This window comes from Pithys albifrons, chromosome 13 (genome assembly GCF_047495875.1).
Source record: "Pithys albifrons albifrons isolate INPA30051 chromosome 13, PitAlb_v1, whole genome shotgun sequence".
NCBI classification, from domain to species: Eukaryota; Metazoa; Chordata; class Aves; order Passeriformes; family Thamnophilidae; genus Pithys; species Pithys albifrons.
Window position 1 is genome coordinate 12,544,134 of NC_092470.1, and position 17,075 is coordinate 12,561,208.

At 46.9% G+C, this 17,075-nt stretch overlaps 1 protein-coding gene across 3 annotated transcripts; it reads left to right on the top strand.

Annotated features, from left to right (window-relative positions):
* Window positions 1-879: 879 nt before the first annotated feature.
* Window positions 880-5,779, top strand: MEX3B (mex-3 RNA binding family member B). Of its 3 annotated transcripts, none has more exons than XM_071568596.1 (3): window positions 880-1,111; window positions 1,921-2,160; window positions 3,086-5,779. In XM_071568596.1, exons 2-3 carry the CDS (start codon window positions 1,923-1,925, stop codon window positions 4,492-4,494), a joined length of 1,647 nt encoding a protein of 548 aa, XP_071424697.1. In that variant the 5' UTR covers window positions 880-1,111; window positions 1,921-1,922; the 3' UTR covers window positions 4,495-5,779. The 3 variants fall into 3 exon arrangements, with proteins under 3 accessions (XP_071424697.1, XP_071424698.1, XP_071424696.1); XM_071568597.1 differs by lacking the exon at window positions 880-1,111 and adding an exon at window positions 1,119-1,447; XM_071568595.1 differs by lacking the exon at window positions 880-1,111 and having other exon boundaries at window positions 1,119-2,160.
* The last annotated feature ends 11,296 nt before the right edge of the window (window positions 5,780-17,075 follow it).

Genomic DNA, 17,075 nt, shown 5'->3' on the forward strand with positions numbered 1-17,075 from the left:
TTTGCAATAAACACTGTGTGTAAACAATTACCTGTGACTTGTTACACTTGTTTGTACAGGCAGCTGGCTGAACAGATCCGGGTGCACTTGTAAACGTCTGTCCAGATACTGGAAAACAATTGCTTATAATTTGATTTCTCTCAAGTAAGAAAAAGTCAGTGTTTTGTACTTGGCAGCTGGCAAGGGCTGAGAATGGGTGCTTAATATAGAGAAGAGCTGGAGAAATAAAATGCGGTGGTGGCGTTTATATGACAGAGGTGAAGACACTTGTCATGTCTAGTCACCAGACTGAAGAAAGGTTTCTGCTACAAGGTACTTGAGAAAAAACCCACAACTTTTACTGGCTGAAGGGTTCTGTGGTGGCAGAGATAAGAGAAAGTGATTTGTTTATGCCAGGTCCAAGGCAGAGGCAGGTGATATATTTCCTAGTGGTTTAGGCAGACTACGATGCTGATGACACTGCGCTGCACGGGCAGCCGTACGTGAGGCGCCCGCCCTTCCCCTTCTGCCCCTTTATGATCAGAGAGGTGGACGCGGCAAGGCCGGGGCAGCCACGGGGCGGCCGTGACACCAAGAGCGCGGGGGCACCGGTCCCACCGTGACCGCGCTCGGGGCCGGCCCCGGGGCACGGCGGCGCTCGGGTCAGGGCGGGGGCGAAGCTCCCCCCTCGGCGCTGACCCCGCTCCCGCCGGGGCCGCAGCGCCTGCAGGGCGGGCCGGGAGGCGCCGCGGCGGCCGCAGCCCGGGCCCGCAGGCGCGGCCTTTCCGCCGCTCCGGCCGCAGGGGCCGGGCCGGGCCGGGCGCGCCCCCGCCCGCCCCGCGCGCGCGCACTGCGAGCGGCGGGGGAGGGAGCGGGGCGGGCCGCGCAGGCGCGGGGCGCGCGCCGGGCGGGGCCGCGCGGGAGCCGGCGGGGGGTTCCGCGCGCCCGCGGCCGCCGCCCGCGGGGCCGGTGAAGGGGCGGCGGCGGCGGCGCTGCCGGAGCGGGGCCGGGCCGGGGGTGCTCCTGCAGTGCCGCCGGTAGCGCTGCTGCTCCCGCGCCCGGCGGCGCGCACAGAGGGCACCCCCCCCAACCCCAGCCCACCCCAAGCGCAGCCCCCTCCACCGGCGCTCAGGTGGGGCTGGCGGCGGGCGCTCGTAGGGGGCGCGGAGGGAGGGAGAAGCGGCCGGCGGGGCCGGGGGGCCCGGCGTTGTTGGGCAGCGCGACAACAAAGAGCGGGGCCGGGCCGGACCGGACCGGGGGGGCAGCGCCGGCCCCTCCGCGCCGCCCCGGCCAATCGCGGCGCGCGGCGGCGGCGCGCGGTGACAGCGAGCGAGCGAGCGGCGCTGACGCTGCGGCGGCCGGCGCGGCCCCCGCTCCCCGCCCCGCGCCCGCCCGCCTCTCCAGAGCCGTCTGGCTGCAGCAGAGCCTCAGACAGAGGAGGGGAGAGCAGGAAAAAAAAAATCGCTGAGTGAGTGGAGTGGAGCCTGGGAGGGGCTCCTTAAAGAAACGCTGCCGCCGCTTGGCATTGTGGCCGGCGAGGAACTCGAGGGGGGGAAGCCATCGGAGCTCCTCTCGCTTATCCTCTTCCAACCCCCCCCCCAACCCCACCCCACCCCCCAGCCGACAAAAAAAAAAAGGAAAAAAAAAAGAAAAAGCCAACCGAAAAAACCTCCGGGGGGGGGAGTCGTGGGGGGGGGTTCCTGAGAACATCTTATAAACCGGATTGCACTGAGAGGAGGAAAAAAAAAGCAAAAAAGATACAAAATATACAAGCAAAAGGCAACAATTCCCTGGTCTCCAGCAGTCGCCCACCCTCCCTTCCCTTCTCTCCTGCTGGCCATCTGCCTTGGGTTCTCCTTTGTGTCTGATCTCTACTACTGAGCCGAGCGCAGGCGGAGGGTGCACCACACACAGGGACTATGCCCAGCTCGCTTTTTGCAGACATGGAGAGGAACGGGAGCGGCGGCGGCGGCGGCGGCGGTGGTGGTGGTGGCGGGGGAGAGACCCTGGATGACCAAAGAGCCCTTCAGATCGCCCTGGATCAGCTCTCCCTGCTGGGGCTGGACAACGACGAGACGGGCTCCATTTACGACAGCGAGCCTCGGAAAAAGAGCGTGAACATGACTGAATGCGTCCCGGTGCCCAGCTCGGAACATGTCGCGGAGATAGTGGGGAGACAAGGTGGGTGCCTGCATGCGAGGGGGTGTGGGGGCGCGGGTCTCCCCTCCGCGCTGCCGGGCGGGCGGCTCAGATGCGACACTGGCCATTCCCAGGAACGCTGCAGCCGTGCGGTGGTGGCCAGTGTCGGCTTCTCCCAGACAAAGAAAGTGCAGCAGCAGACGTGATGTTTCCGAGGAGCGTTATGCATCACTTTTGAGATGCACTTTCAGCTGCTAGGTTGGAGGGGGGGGGAGAAATCACGAAAATAATAAAAATCGCTCCTTCGGCTGCAAAAGTAAAGGTTTGCAAGAGGAAACAGGAGGAAAATGGGAGCCTCGGTGCTTTCCCTCCTGCCACCACAAAGTTAAAAATCGTGGATTATTTTTAAGGAAGAGAAATGGAGTGGAGAAGTGGAACAATGGGATTGGAATAAAGCATCCGCAGTGGGGAATGTGGCTCATTCGGTACAGCCGCTGCTCCTCACCTTAAGAACTGATTTTATTTTTCCAAAAGGAAAGTGCTGAGCAGGAATGTGGACTGGCGGGTGTGTTGATTTGTTAGGGCTGCTTGCATTTTATTTTATTTTTCTGGCCGCGCAGTTTTTCTGCACGCTTTTTCCTTTTTTTTTTTTTTGGTGTTGCGTCCCTGTTAACTGCACGTTGGTAGTTTTGGGGCAGTTTGCATGGCAGATGTGTCGGTGGCCACTAGCGATGCCTTTGGGCGTGTGCCAGGGCTGTGGGCTGACATTACTTTACACCGTGACCGACCGGGGCTCCCGGACGAGATGCCAGCGATCACCTGGCGTTGGGGGCAATGTATTTTGGGTGGGTGTGTTTTTCCCCCCTCCCTAGCTGCACCCAAACAATGGATTGTAACCGGTTTTCCCCCACCACCTCCCCTTCCTCCCCCTCCCCGTCGCCCTCCATCTCCCGCATCTCGTTCCCAGGTTGTAAAATCAAAGCTCTGCGGGCAAAGACCAACACCTACATCAAGACCCCGGTTCGCGGGGAGGAGCCGCTCTTTGTTGTGACGGGCAGAAAGGAAGATGTGGCCATGGCCCGCAGGGAAATCATCTCTGCGGCCGAGCACTTCTCCATGATCCGAGCCTCGCGGAACAAGAACACAGCTCTGAACGGCACCGTTCCCGGCCCCCCGAACCTGCCCGGCCAAACCACCATCCAGGTGCGGGTGCCTTATCGCGTGGTGGGCTTGGTCGTGGGGCCCAAGGGGGCCACCATCAAGCGCATCCAGCAGCAGACACACACGTACATCGTGACCCCGAGCCGGGACAAGGAGCCGGTCTTTGAGGTGACGGGCATGCCAGAGAACGTGGACAGGGCCCGGGAGGAGATCGAGGCGCACATCGCCATGCGCACCGGCGGCATCATCGAGCTCACGGACGAGAACGACTTCCACGCCAACGGCACGGACGTGGGCTTTGAGCTGAACGGCACGGGCAGCCTCTGGAGCAAGCCCACCCCGCCCAGCATTACGCCCACCCCGGGCCGCAAGCCTTTCTGCAACTACCGCAACGACAGCTCCAGTTCGCTGGGTAGCGCCTCCACCGACTCCTACTTCGGGGGCGGCACCGGGGGGGGCGGCAGCGCCCGCCTGGCCGACTACAGCCCCCCGAGCCCGGCGCTGAGCTTCTCCCACAACGGCAACAACAACAACAACAGCGCCAACGGCTACGTGTACGGTGGGGGCGGCGGCGACGTCCTCTCCTCCCCGGACTGCTGTTCCGAGCTGCCCTTCGACTCGCCGCCCGGCTTCGACCTGGCGCCCGCCCCGCCGCCCGGGGCCGCCCTCCTGTGGCCGCAGTTCGAGCGCGGCCCCGCCGCGCCGCCCTCGCCCGCGCCCTCGCCCGCCGCCGCCTTCCCGGGCGCCGCGCCCGCCAATGCCAACCTGGCGCTGCTGGTGAGCGGCCCCCGGCGCGGCGCCGCCCCGCCCCCGGCGCGGCTCTCCCCGCCCCTGCACGGCAGCGCTGCCGGCACCGACCACCCGCTGGCGCGGCGGGTGCGCAGCGACCCCGGCGGGCGGCTGCTGGCCGCCTCCTACCCGCTGTACGCCAACGGGCTGGGCGCCCACCTGCCCGGGCTGCCCTCCGACTCCTCTGCCTCCTCCTCCTCCTCGTCCAGCTCCTCGTCCAGCTCCTCCTGCTCCTCCTCCGGCGTGCGGCGGAAGGGCAGCCGCGACTGCTCGGTGTGCTTCGAGAGCGAGGTGATCGCGGCGCTGGTGCCCTGCGGCCACAACCTCTTCTGCATGGAGTGCGCCAACCGCATCTGCGAGAAGACGGAGCCGCAGTGCCCCGTGTGCCACAGCGCCGTCACCCAGGCCATCCGCATCTTCTCTTGAGCGCCGGGGGCAGCGGCGGCCGGGCAGGGCAGGGGGGGCCGGCGGGGCCGGGGTCGCGCCCGCCGGGGGTGCGGGTGCGGCCGAGGGAGGGCTGGGGGGTGGTGTGACAGAGGGTGCATGCTATAAATAATAACGGGCGACTCCATTCTAGTGCTAGGCTAGTTTTTACACTGTACTTTAATACGAAGCTTCCAAAACTCCCCCTTTTTTATAAACAAACAAAAACCAGAAAAAAAAATTGAAAGTAGAAGATGCTTATGATGATGACAATGGTGTGTGGACTGTTAGTAAAACGTGCTGGTAGTTCTAGGATGCTTATTACAAAATAATTAAATCTATGGGTGGATACTTTTCTGAATGTTCTTGAAAGGGCAAGAAGTTCCTGTGAAAAACCATGATACTGCAGCTTTATCAGACTTTAAAAAAGAAAAAAAAGAAAAAAACAACAAAACTGTAACATATCTCTTATATATATTAAAAACGTTTAAAGGTTTTAAAGATAAATTGCATTAATACAGATTGAAGTATTTTATTCTTTTTTGACTTGAAAAATTATATTTCATATTGCAAAGATGTTTACAAGTATTTTAATTTAAGTTCAGTGAACTTTTTGTAGCTGGGTTAAATCTTTTTTATTTTAGTATGGCCTTATGGCAAAGAACACTGTATTATTTTAATATCACACAATTGTGAACGGAATTACAAACCATAAAATGTGTAATGCTTTGAACAGTATTCTGTTGGGATGGAGATTTTATAGGTTCAGAAAAAAATCTTTTAAATCTGCTTCACCCAGCATATTTTCTATTCAGTGATATAAAGCATATTTTATTCTATATTATTACAAAAATGGAAATGTATAAACATATGTCAAAAGGAACTGTTGAAGCTTTCTAACATTTGTATAAATAGAATTCAGTGGAAATTACAAAAATTCTGTTGCACCACTATAGTTTTAGTATTTCTATTTTAATACATTTGTTTACCACTTGTTTATGTATATGTAGGTGACGTTACTTGAGCTTAAATGTACTTTACTGAGCAAAGTTTAAAAACAAAGTATATTTTATTTTATGATAAAGGGCCTTTAACCTCATGGTCAAATACTAATATTATATTTGCTGAGACAAGATTTGAAATTGTATCAAGAGTTTTATTTTTCTGACATTTAAAGTTCTACATAATAAAAGTAAAACTTAAGTAATGGTGCTACTTCATGTTTTTTTAAGTATTTCTATATAAATAAAATAAAATATTACAGAAAAAACCAGTGCTCTGTGTGGTGATTTGATTTCATGTGCTAACAGTTCCTTCTGCAATTTTTGTTTCCTGCTTGTAGCAGTGAAACATGTTGGGAGTTTAAACTGTGGCAATACTAATGTTGCTGGAACTCTTTAGCTTGTGCAGGCTTCCAGAATAATCCTGCCAGCGATCATGCCTTATAATATCTTTTTAAGGGGAAAAAATGTTTGTTTTTTTTAATACATGGCATGTTGCTGGGGTTTTCCACATCTAAAAGTACTATTTATTCAGAATTTTTAATCATGAAAAATCGTTGGGTTTATGTCAATTGTTACGTTCAGCAGATAAAGCATATGTAAGAAAGAGCTGACAGCTTACCTGGCTTTGGGAGCTGAAAGCAGAGAGCAGGGGATGCTCCTTTGCTACCATGTGCTGATGGAGGGCTGTATCCTGTGGGTCCTGGCTCTGCCATGCCCAGGGACCTCAGGACTGCATCCCACACTTGCTGTTTCTAGGGTGTAACAAGGGCTGCAGTAGCCTTCCTGAGTTCCTGACAGTGCTTCTTGGTGTTTGGCTGTTGTGGTTGCAGTAATTGGTGTTGACAAGCTTATTTGAATAAAAAATTTATTGCCATGTAAAGTTGGTTTGCTTTTGATGGTGCCCGCAGTGGTACTGGGGCGAAGGAAGTGCAGCCGCTCTGCCTGGCGAGCCTACAGACTCACCAGGCAAACCCCGCAGGACTTTTCTTGCTGAGGGTAGTCAATGTGTTTGAATGAACTGGCTGTTGGCTGAAGCGTGTTAGAACAGATTGCAGAAGGTGCCGCACATCGCTTTAAATGTTCCTCTTTGAGTTTGCCATTGCCCTTTTCAGTGGGTGAGTGACAACAACAAAGCAAGCACAAAATGTGTAGTGTATTTCCTGTGTTTTACTTTGTGTTTAGCAGGGTAAGGCAGAGCTGCTCTGCTCCGATCTCCTTCATGGACTACAGAGCTGCTGGTTGGGTGGGAAGGGGGAGGAGGGAGGATGCGGCAGGGGATGATGGGATCTCTTTGTTTGATTTGGTTTGGTTTTTGCTTCTTTCATTGAGCTGTGATTGTGGTATCATCTGATTTATACAGTTAAAATCCCTCACTGAGTGTTGCACTTGGCTCAGGAATCTTGTTGTTTTGGATGGGGGGGGAAAACTCCCCACCCCAGTGCTGTGGAAAAGCATCCAGAGAGTGGCAGAGAAGGTGTGCTTAAATACATAAGTGGTACAGACACTGAAAAAAACCCTTGGCAAAATTGGTTACTTTAAAGGGATCAGGAACTTTAGGTCCATGTGTATATTTTCTTCATGATGCGTGTTTAGGAAATGCACTTACGATGCATCAATCAATTTCTCATCTCAGTGTAAACATCCTGTGCCCTTTTCTGGGAAAGTTGTGAAAATGGCTATAAATAAAGTGGTAAATTTGATCACTTCACTTGATTTTCAGGCTTAGTGAAAACAAAAGGTAAATAAGATGGACAAAAAGTGTAAACTAAATTCTCCTTTTTTTCCCCTGTAATGTACAGTCCTGCATGTCTCCATGGTGTTCGTGGCACTGTCAGGGATGACTGCAAGCAGCTGATGTGCCTCCGGAGAGCAGCCCCTGTGCAGCAGCTTGGCAAATGCCCCAGGCTGGGCCGCTGATCCATCAGTAAATGCAACTGGCCTCGGCAGCCACGGCTGCCTTGCAGGATTTGTTGTTTTCTTTATGAAAATCTGGCTGAAACAAAGGCAATCCCCTCCTGGTCCATGGCTCTGGCTGCCTTTTCAGCCTCTGTATGTGGTTTCACACCCTTTGCCTGCTCCAAGTATGTGTCCTCTTGAGATGGGAAGATATAGGACCTTAAAATCGGATTGTGTTCAATACTCTTAGGGAATTACTTCACCTACAGCGGGACCAGTCTGGATTACTCTTGCTTTGGCATCCAGTGATGCAGTGAGCGGCTTTTGCCCTGCCTTCCAAACTTTCGTGCCCCGTGGAGGTGGCAGAGCCAGCAGGCTCAGCAGCATTCACCCACCTGAGGCACCTCGCTGCCTGGAGCCTCCAGATATGGGCAGGGCTGGTGCATTCCCCTTCCTCTGTGGGAGGGCCTTTCAGAGTGTACTGGCCCTCATGGTGTGCATTGTGTTTGGTCTCATTGCTTAGTGGGTTGCAGTGATGTGCCCTGAACCTGGGTCTGCTCCCAGTGGAGGGGTGTAAATCCCTCATCCTTGGCCAGCAGAGGTGAGCACATGGGAGCAGGGACAGCATGGGGAAGAACGTGCAGGCTGCCCAAGAGCACTGCCCCCCAGATTTATGCCATAGGTCAGTCCCTTGGATCTCAGAGGCCATAAATCAGTGCAGAATTTGTCCCAGGGTCGGGGGCCATATGGTGTGCGGGAGCAGGAGAGGGAGAGGGATGCCCACACCAAAGGAGAATAAAGGCCTGTGTTTGGGGCCGGAATATTTCAAAGCCTGAGAAAGGGGCAAAGTTCAGTTTCTAATTGAGTGCTTTGAAATATATAGATGTATATGGTCAATGTTTATCTTCCAGAACAAAGCTCACTTTGTGTTTCAAATGTTTGCGTGTTGGTGCTGAGAACTGCTCCTGGGGGTCTCCAGCACGAGAGGCTCCTCTCTGGGCACTCTCCGGGCTGCCGGGGGTGTGGTTGCCCCCGGCGCGTGGCAGCTGCCTGGCCCTGCCGCCCCAGCCTGCTTGGAGGCACTGCTGAGGATCTGGGGGGGTTCTTGTCTTTGCTAACGGACTTGTATGGCTCTCAGTGCATGTACACATCATTATCTCAAACCAGGGTACATTTACATTTGTAAGAATTATTATATACAAAGTCCTGAGCTTAATTATTCCTCTGTCCGTATCTTGTAATCTGTGGAATTTGCATAACAATCAGACATCAAAGCCAGAACCCTTTACCGGAAGAAAGGTCTTTCCGCTATATTATTTTAATAAAATAAATTATAATGATCAATTTAATCTAAATTTACTCTTTAGATTTTTCCCTGCAAATCCATTGAAATGAGAGTTAAAAGCAAACTTTAAATTTAGTAGTAAGAATCTAGTACAATAAGGTGTTTAAATTAAATTGCTTTTTCTTGATATTTCTCGCTTCTCTCTGCCAACCCCCTCACCCATCTTTTTTCTCCATTCTCCTTGGCTTGCCATTTTGGAAGCTGAAATGATGCTTTGCTGTCACTGAAGTGAATGTGGATTCTGCTGCTTGAAGAGCAGGCTGGTGAGTATTGTGTTTAATTGATCTAGAAATAGCAAAAAGGAATTATTCACCCTGACTCTGCTTATTTGTGTTTCATGTAACTCAAATTGTCTCTCAAGTAGAGATCATTTAATTAGACAGCACAGACAGTTTTAAATCTAAGACAGTTAAGCGATGCTTAAGTTTGTATAACCCTTTGCATTTCTGGTTTACCTGTTTATCATAGTCTACCTGGCAAATGCCAAAGGGCCTGAGCTTGCAGGTGAATACACACTCTATCCAATGGTGAGTGATGCACAAGCACATTTACAACTACTGTGTTCTCTTTGTACTCAGAAAAATGTATGGAGATATACATATACATGTGACCATATATTCAACATGTACTTATGTACACATCTGACTGCAAAAAATCCTCCAGAAAAATCAAAAATTAGAAAGTCTTCTTCTTTTCAGTGTGTTAATGTTAACAGAAACTTGCTGTAATACTTGAAAAACTTTTATTGTAGTTTTATTACTTAATATTAAGGATTTTAATGAAGCTTTCGCTGTTGGATATGTAAAATAATTACATCTCATCAAATTTTTAACCTTGATTAAAAAGTAAAAAGCTTATTCTGTCTTAATTTTAGTGAATTAGGTTGTATCATGATGTTCTTAAATAGTGATGAAGCTGTATCAAATAATTTAAGCTTTTGGTATCTGGATTATTCTTTAATGTTATCTATACATGTATAGCACATGCAAGTCTGACTGTGCCCCAGATATATGCATGCATAAATGTACAATATTGTGAGCACCATGTAGCCCTGATCTTTTAAGATTTGTAGAGTCTTTGTAAATAGCATCTGTCATGTGATGTTGAATTTTGGGCCTTAAGGAGTATCAGGTGAGGCTCTGGCTACAGAAACCACCAGTATCTGCCCTGAGTATTTTTCTGAGTTTGAGGCTCTATGAACCCAACAGCAGAAGCCCCTCTTGATCAGGATTTAGTTCTCCCCATAAATTAAACTCTGGCTACTACGGTTTGTTTGCATATAAAAACTTATCCAAGGTGCCGAGATAGTATTTCTCCCTGATGTGGGTTTGCTGGATCTTTTTGCTAGCAAGGGTTTTTTTTTGCTATATCTTTTGTAATAACTTATAGATCTCCACTGGTAAGACGGTTATTGGGTAAGAAAACCAGTCAAATACTTTCATACTAAATGCATCTTATGCCTTTGCCACAACAAATGTGATTGATTAGCTGTCTCGAGAAATTTATAGCCTTTGATAAGATGCACCAAGAGAAGTGCTTTGTTAGTTTTAAATGGAGAACAAAAAGAGATTTTTGATGTTCCTCATTACTGGTTTTCCACTTGTGATGGAGATAAAATACAGTAAAGTGCTTTTTCCTCTTATGTACAAGGGCTCTTCTGCCTTTCATACCTGGTAGATTTGTGTGGCCCACTTTGTATTAGTATGAATGGCAATTACCTTGTAAATGTGATGGCCATGAATGGGTGAATAGTCTGTCGTCTCCTATTTTGTCCTTTGTCTTTATGTTTTATTCACTTTTACCCTCTACAAAAGAGCTTTAATTTAGACCTGAGACAACAGTGACAATGTTCCAGTTCATTATAGATCTAGTGGCAGTTTTATTTCATTTTGATGTTCTTTAAATTTTGATGGGTTTACTAAACAGTGGAAGCTATTTTAATCTAAAGAAAATTTCAGTGAGAGCATGACCTATAAATAGTGTCTTTGTAAGAGTCACAAAAGTTTCTGTTACACATTTGGAAATTATTTCCATGATTTAACTGCAAAGGGCAAGTAAGTCACCCCCCTTTAAGAGTTAGAAAAAGGAGTGTTTTTCAGGATCTTTAGTTCTGTTACTGAGTCATTGTATCATCTTGTCTAATTAATTTCACCTTTTATATGCTTCAGGATTTCCATCTGTGAATGAACAAATGACACCTACCTACAGGCAGTATTGTGAAGATTAATTAATTGACATTATTGAAGTATCATTAGGTGGAAGTCCTGATGTAAGTACAAAATACTATTACTGATAATTCCTGATTAATCAGTTCACAACAGCCACCATGTTGAATCACATTGGTCTAGAGCAAACAAACATTGGATTATATTTGAAATCTATGGGTATTTTTTTCAGATTTTGGGTTTTACATGTTACTTGAACCATCTTATTCAGCGAGTGTAAGAATCTCTCTTCCTGCTGTGACACTTATAGGGGATGTGGGCTTGATTTAGGAAAAAATATGTGATGCTGGTGTTTGTTGTGGATACAGAAAGGCAACTTCAGCTAGCAATTTTCTTGCCTCCTCTGCTGCAACATTACTAACAGTTTAAAAACGTGCTGCCCTTTTAAAATGGAGATTAAAACGTTAGTGTTGTGAAGGAGCAAACAGCTCGGCTCTAGTAATCCCTGTGCATGGACTGGGTGTTGCTGAACACGAAGGAGGAGGGGAGGAGTGATGTCTCACATCACAAAGCATCGCAAGGGAATTGATGTTGTGAAATTGTTCATAATGTATACAGATAATAAGATCCATTCTTACTCCTCATTGTTGGGATGCTGTCTTTATAATGATATGGCTACAACTGTGAAGATCTTGGGCCACATGTTTAAAAATGGCAGGTATAGCTGGTAATAGTGGAATTTGCCTGAGCTTGGCTCTGTTTAAATAGTGTGAAGCATGTACCTAGCTTTTCAAAGTTTTGAGTACACAGTTCACAAAGAGGTGAATGTCATTGCTGTCTTTATTGCTTTCCAGAGACCAGTCACATTCCTAAATGACTTGATACACTTTTAGTTGGAAATAGAAGTCACAAGATATTTTTTGGAATTATTTGCAACTGTTGCACAAGTTCAGACAGGGAGGTTTAAAGTTTCACAAACATTTATATTTCTCCTTATGTCACTTCTTTAAAAAAAGTCAATCACATGCAATTATGAAACTGCTTTGTGTCTGACACAGTTGAAGATGTTTTCGGGCCACAAAAATGTAACTTTCTATGAGTAACTTAAATTAAAACCCCACTCTGGCAGAAAATGTCCTCAGTCTCTGGAGTCACATGGTTCTTGGAAAACCCTTTCTTGGCTGTGCAGGAGGTCACTCTTTTAAGGAGACAGTCTGTGCACAAATGTGCAGTGCTGCTAATGAGAGGAATTTCACACTTCTTCCCTGCACACAAACTCTGTGTTCATCCTGCCTGCTGCTGCCTCTGAAGCCTTGGGTATTAGATGGTATAATGAGTGCTGGGATATCACCAAGCCAGTGCAGCAACATGCTGGAACTTTAGCTGGAGAGATGGCTTCCAGAAGGCAGGGTCACCCACGCTGCAAAAACAAAAGGTACTTAAAAGTGGGGTCTCCTGTTTGTCTCTGGGAACATCTCTGCTCTGTGGCTGCCCTTCCTTTCCCCAGTGGTGATTTTCAAGCCAAACATCCCTTTTATCATTGCTCTGGCTTAGCAGCAAAGTTGTCTGTTGGTAATAGCAGGCTTTACTTCTTCCCCAGCTAACTGGTAGTCAGGCAGCCAAAGAATGGCCTATCCAAAATTAGGATATGCTCAATGCACCATCCGCTGGTGTTGTTCCCATCAGCCTAATTACATGACTTTTGGGTCAGACAATGTCTCATTGTGTGGCCCTTGGCAGCTACAGGACGCTTAATGCTGCATGAATGTCTAATGTGGAGTTTGATGGCTATGACTGAGGCAGCAGTTCCACACTGGAATTGAAAACATCCGTATAGTTTCCATAGAAAACCAGGTCAATGGTGCTTCCATAAACCATTGGCTCCAGGGAAAGCTATTGGGTGTGTGTTGCTTGTACAAATCCATGCAGGGTGAGCAGTTTATGGTGCATTTCTCTTTCAGGTAAATGACAATTAATAAATTAAATTGATTTAGTCTTTAGTGAATTGTTTCACAATCCTAATTTATGGCAAGCACCATCCCTCATCCATTTATCTCTATCTTTTTTTTCTACTTTATGCATTTAAGAACACTTGTGAGGTATCTTGTGAACACTGCAAGCATAATGAATGTGGCTTTGTATCAGTAGGTTAAAAAAATCATTTTATGTTGTCTTTGACTGCAAAAATTTTAGGTAGAACTACCCTATCTTTACAATGCTTCCTGTAAAAATCTGCCTTTTTTACAGGCAAAGGCAAGGTATGAACGTAAATGGCAATTCATTGTAGATGAAGGCTGTAATATGCTTGTTCATTTCAAAGGAGAATGTATAACTAATTACGTTTTAATTGAATATCTAACGTCAACAGCTGTTTTTAAGGGATCTTTTTAAGCTACATTTATTTTTAGTATTATTTAAGATCGTATTTCTTTGCACGCATCTCCCTTCATGCATTATTACCCTTTAAAAAGTTTTTCTTCTTTTAAAATATCAACTAGAGCTAGCAAATATTAAAGACTAAGGTGGTAAAATTTGGTTTTAAGATGCTGGGTATGACTTTTCTATGTAGAGAGGGAAAAAATATGACACCACCAAAATGTCCTTTGTTCTCTTTTTCTCCCAAAAGTAAAAAGTTGTAGTTCCAGATCAAACTGCCAAGGCCAGTTCTCAGCTGCTAGTGGTTTATGTTGGCTGGCTGTTATCAGTTCCTCTACAAGGCAGCTGCTAATTACAGTAACAGCACAACTATCTCTTCAGACTGAGTGAAACACACTGACGTAGTCCTTCCCCCACTAAATCAACAGCATCATCAGTGAGTATCTTTTAGCTTGGAAGAAAACACTAAGGTTTTTTCACATGAAAAAATGTAGCCAAACTTATGGTTTCACATATCAGGGCTTGGTCCTGCTGTTTTTCCTGGAACTCATGTCACCTCATAAAGCTTCAGGTGTCATTGCAGCTTCTTAGTGTTCTTGGTTTGCCATTTCCAGCCTGGATCATCCAGAAGCAGAGGTGAAGGAAAAAGACTTTGCTCAGTCTATAGAAGCTTGGAAACTCTTCCATGGGAATCACCAGTTCCTGCTGTCTCCCAACCCTGCAGGACTTTGGGGTGAGTTCTGTGTCAGCATTAGTGTCAGAACCACACTGGTGCCCTCAGTCCCTGGCTTGGTGAGTCCCAGCTCTGTCTCTGCTCCCAGGGGACACAGCTCTCCCTGCTCCAACCCTTTGCCACCAGGGCAGCTGTTCTGTGCCTGTGGAGGAGGGAGCTGAGAGCTTGCTGCAGAGCAGCTCCCCACAGCCAGGCTCAGCTCCCCAGCACCCCGTGAGCATGGCTGGGGTTCTGCTGTGCCTGTCTCATCCATGGTAAAAGCCTTTGGGGGCACCTCCCAGCCCTGTGAAGGAGTTAAACCACCTTCTGCTCTGATCAGAGGGGTTGGTTCATGTCACAGGTGGTTTGCAGGGAGCCTGTGTCTTGCTGATCACAAGCTGCTCTTTCCCTACACTGGCTGGGATTCCTGCAGCTATGGGATTAACCCAGAGAAAAGACCCTCTGTGATCTTCTCTGTTCCCCCATCACCTCTCCTCTTGCTGAACTGGATGTTTTTGCATGGTTCAGATTCTTAAGCACTCCAGAAATTGAGAATTATTTGAGAGACAATTGCTGTATTGCTGTGCAGGAAAATGTAGCGAATATTGGTTTAGTATTTTCTGTTTAATTCTGTAATTATTCTGTAATTCTCTAAATTCTGCTCTAATTTCTGTAAACATCAAAGGCCAGTAATCATGAGGGCCCTGTGTTGGTTTTGGTAGGTAGTTCCATTAGAGATTGTAACAGCAGTGTAGTTGCTAAAATTGCATAAACAATAAATAAGAATTCATTATCTCTTGCAGAAAACTAGCCAGTAGGCTCAGAAAGACTTGACGTCTGAGGATAAGGTAATAATTGATGTAGTGGCAGTAAAATAATGGCAAATCAGAAAAATATGGTGAATCTTCTGGTTAACACCTTCAAATACATAGTGATTATGTTTTCACTGAGAAATGGGGATTCATAAGACCAGTGATTTGCAAGAACAGAGTTGACCTCTTGTATTTTAGTGTTCAGTTTTTTTCTCTCCTTATAAATGGGCTGCATCTAATTTTGATTATATTAGGCAAGTGTAAATCTCAGTAAACATTGGTGACATCACTGTAGTTGCAAAGTATCTGGAATCCTGTGGTTTATCCCTGGAATTCTTCAATAATTTCTCTGTATTGGGGCAGAGAAACAGATCCAGTAAGAAATGTGCCACAGTTGAGCTGACAGAGGCTGCAGTGAAACAGCATTTTGATTTGTTGGGCTCTCAGAACTTTGCTTAATGTGTTACTATTTCTTCTTGTTAGAGCTGATTGAATCACATAAAACTGAATTCCAGGAGCTGAATAGCTGCATGGCACTGTATTAGGAGACATACCCATCACTCCAGGATTGCTTTCCTGGTGTCAACAACATGTGCTGCATACCAACAGCTCTGTACCAGAGATGCTCTTCTGTGCCTGGGAAACTGCACGACAGTTTGTGCAAGATAAGCCTGTCTTGCATGCTGGGTAATTGGAAAGTTGTGTAACTTGACCGGTGTCATTTTCAATAATATTTACCACTGGACTCCATATATTGACTTTTAGACCTACTGCCATGTTGGATTACTATTTCTATCAGATAATAATTGCAATTTTTGATTTTTTTTGTGTATGTGTTTGTTTTCACAGGTAACACTTGTTTAGCAGAGAGGCATGTGGAAAACTTATGCATGGTGTTTTATCCAACCTTTCTCCTACCTTTCACCTTGCAGGTCATGGTCGTGTACAGACAAGCTGCAGCACCTGAATTGTGCAGAGAGTGAGAATTTGCCCTGATGCATTAAAACTCTCAGAGTAGGAAAAGTCATCCCAAGCTATCTGAGCCAACAAATGCTTTCTTTCTGACCTCAGTGGATCTAGGATTTTTCTGCCATGTATATTTTCTGCCTGGGCAGCAAGGAAATGTTCTGTTGCCTGTATGCTCACACACATAAGGGTTCACAGAACAGGTGTGTTCCGTGTGGCTGATAACTCGGGGAATATATGTTGTGCCTGTCAGGAACATGCTTTTCCTGTCGTGAGGGCTATCCAGGTTATATCTGTGTAATATTATGGACTGCAAGAGAAAGGGGATTTTTGAAGAATCTCCTCCAGATTCTTTTCTGTCTCTTTTCAGTGTGATATACCACTATTTGCATTCTTTATTATCTGTGTTCCCCTGCTCCTGCTCCAGTCTTTCAGGCAGTTAAGAGTCTCACTTTGAGCTTGCTGGGGGATGCATGTTTTCCTTTCAACATGTTACTGGATTTTTTGGTCCTGGGGCAGAAACCAGCCTGTCCCACAGCAGCTTCTCTTTGCATTAGACCTTGTCAAATCTCTTCTGCACTGATGCACTTATTAAAAGCTTAGTTATTTATTCATTTCCTCTTCACTATCTTTAGGTATATGCCTGGACTTGGGAATGATCAATCATGTTTTTTTCATCTTGCCTTGCTCTTTTTGTTCTCTTATACCAGTATAGGAAACCATGGTGTTGATTCTGGACTCATCCCTGGAAAGCAGTGTTTCTGACCCATTTAGCTATACAAATTATCTTCCTGGATTATCTTTTCTTCTATTTTCTGGTTAAAGCTGGCTAACATTGAAGATTTCATGCCCTTTCTTTTCAACATACTGACTCACAAAAACATAGCAAAACTTTTCCATTTACAGGCTTGACAAGCAGCTACCTGAGTGTGTGGAGAATTTGCAGGCACAAAGTAAGAAGTGAAGGTTTAGGAAGAGAACTGGGTGGAATAAAACTTTTGAATCCAGATGTTGCAGTCACACAGTGAGATGTGGTTTGTTTCAGAGAAATGAGCATTTGTGATCACCAGGATCATCTGCTGGTACCTATCTAGGCAGGTGCTGCTAAACCTTCCAAATTCAAATAATTTAATTTTGAGAGATAACCTACTGGGACAAACCAGTCTGGAGACACTCTTCTGCATGCAAATGGGAAAGGGGGTGGCTTGTTTGGAAGCACAAATGTAATAGACAAAGCAAAATGGGGCAAAGAGAAGATATGCTGGAAAAGAAACACAGAGGGAAGAGCCACATGTCAGGTAAAGAGCC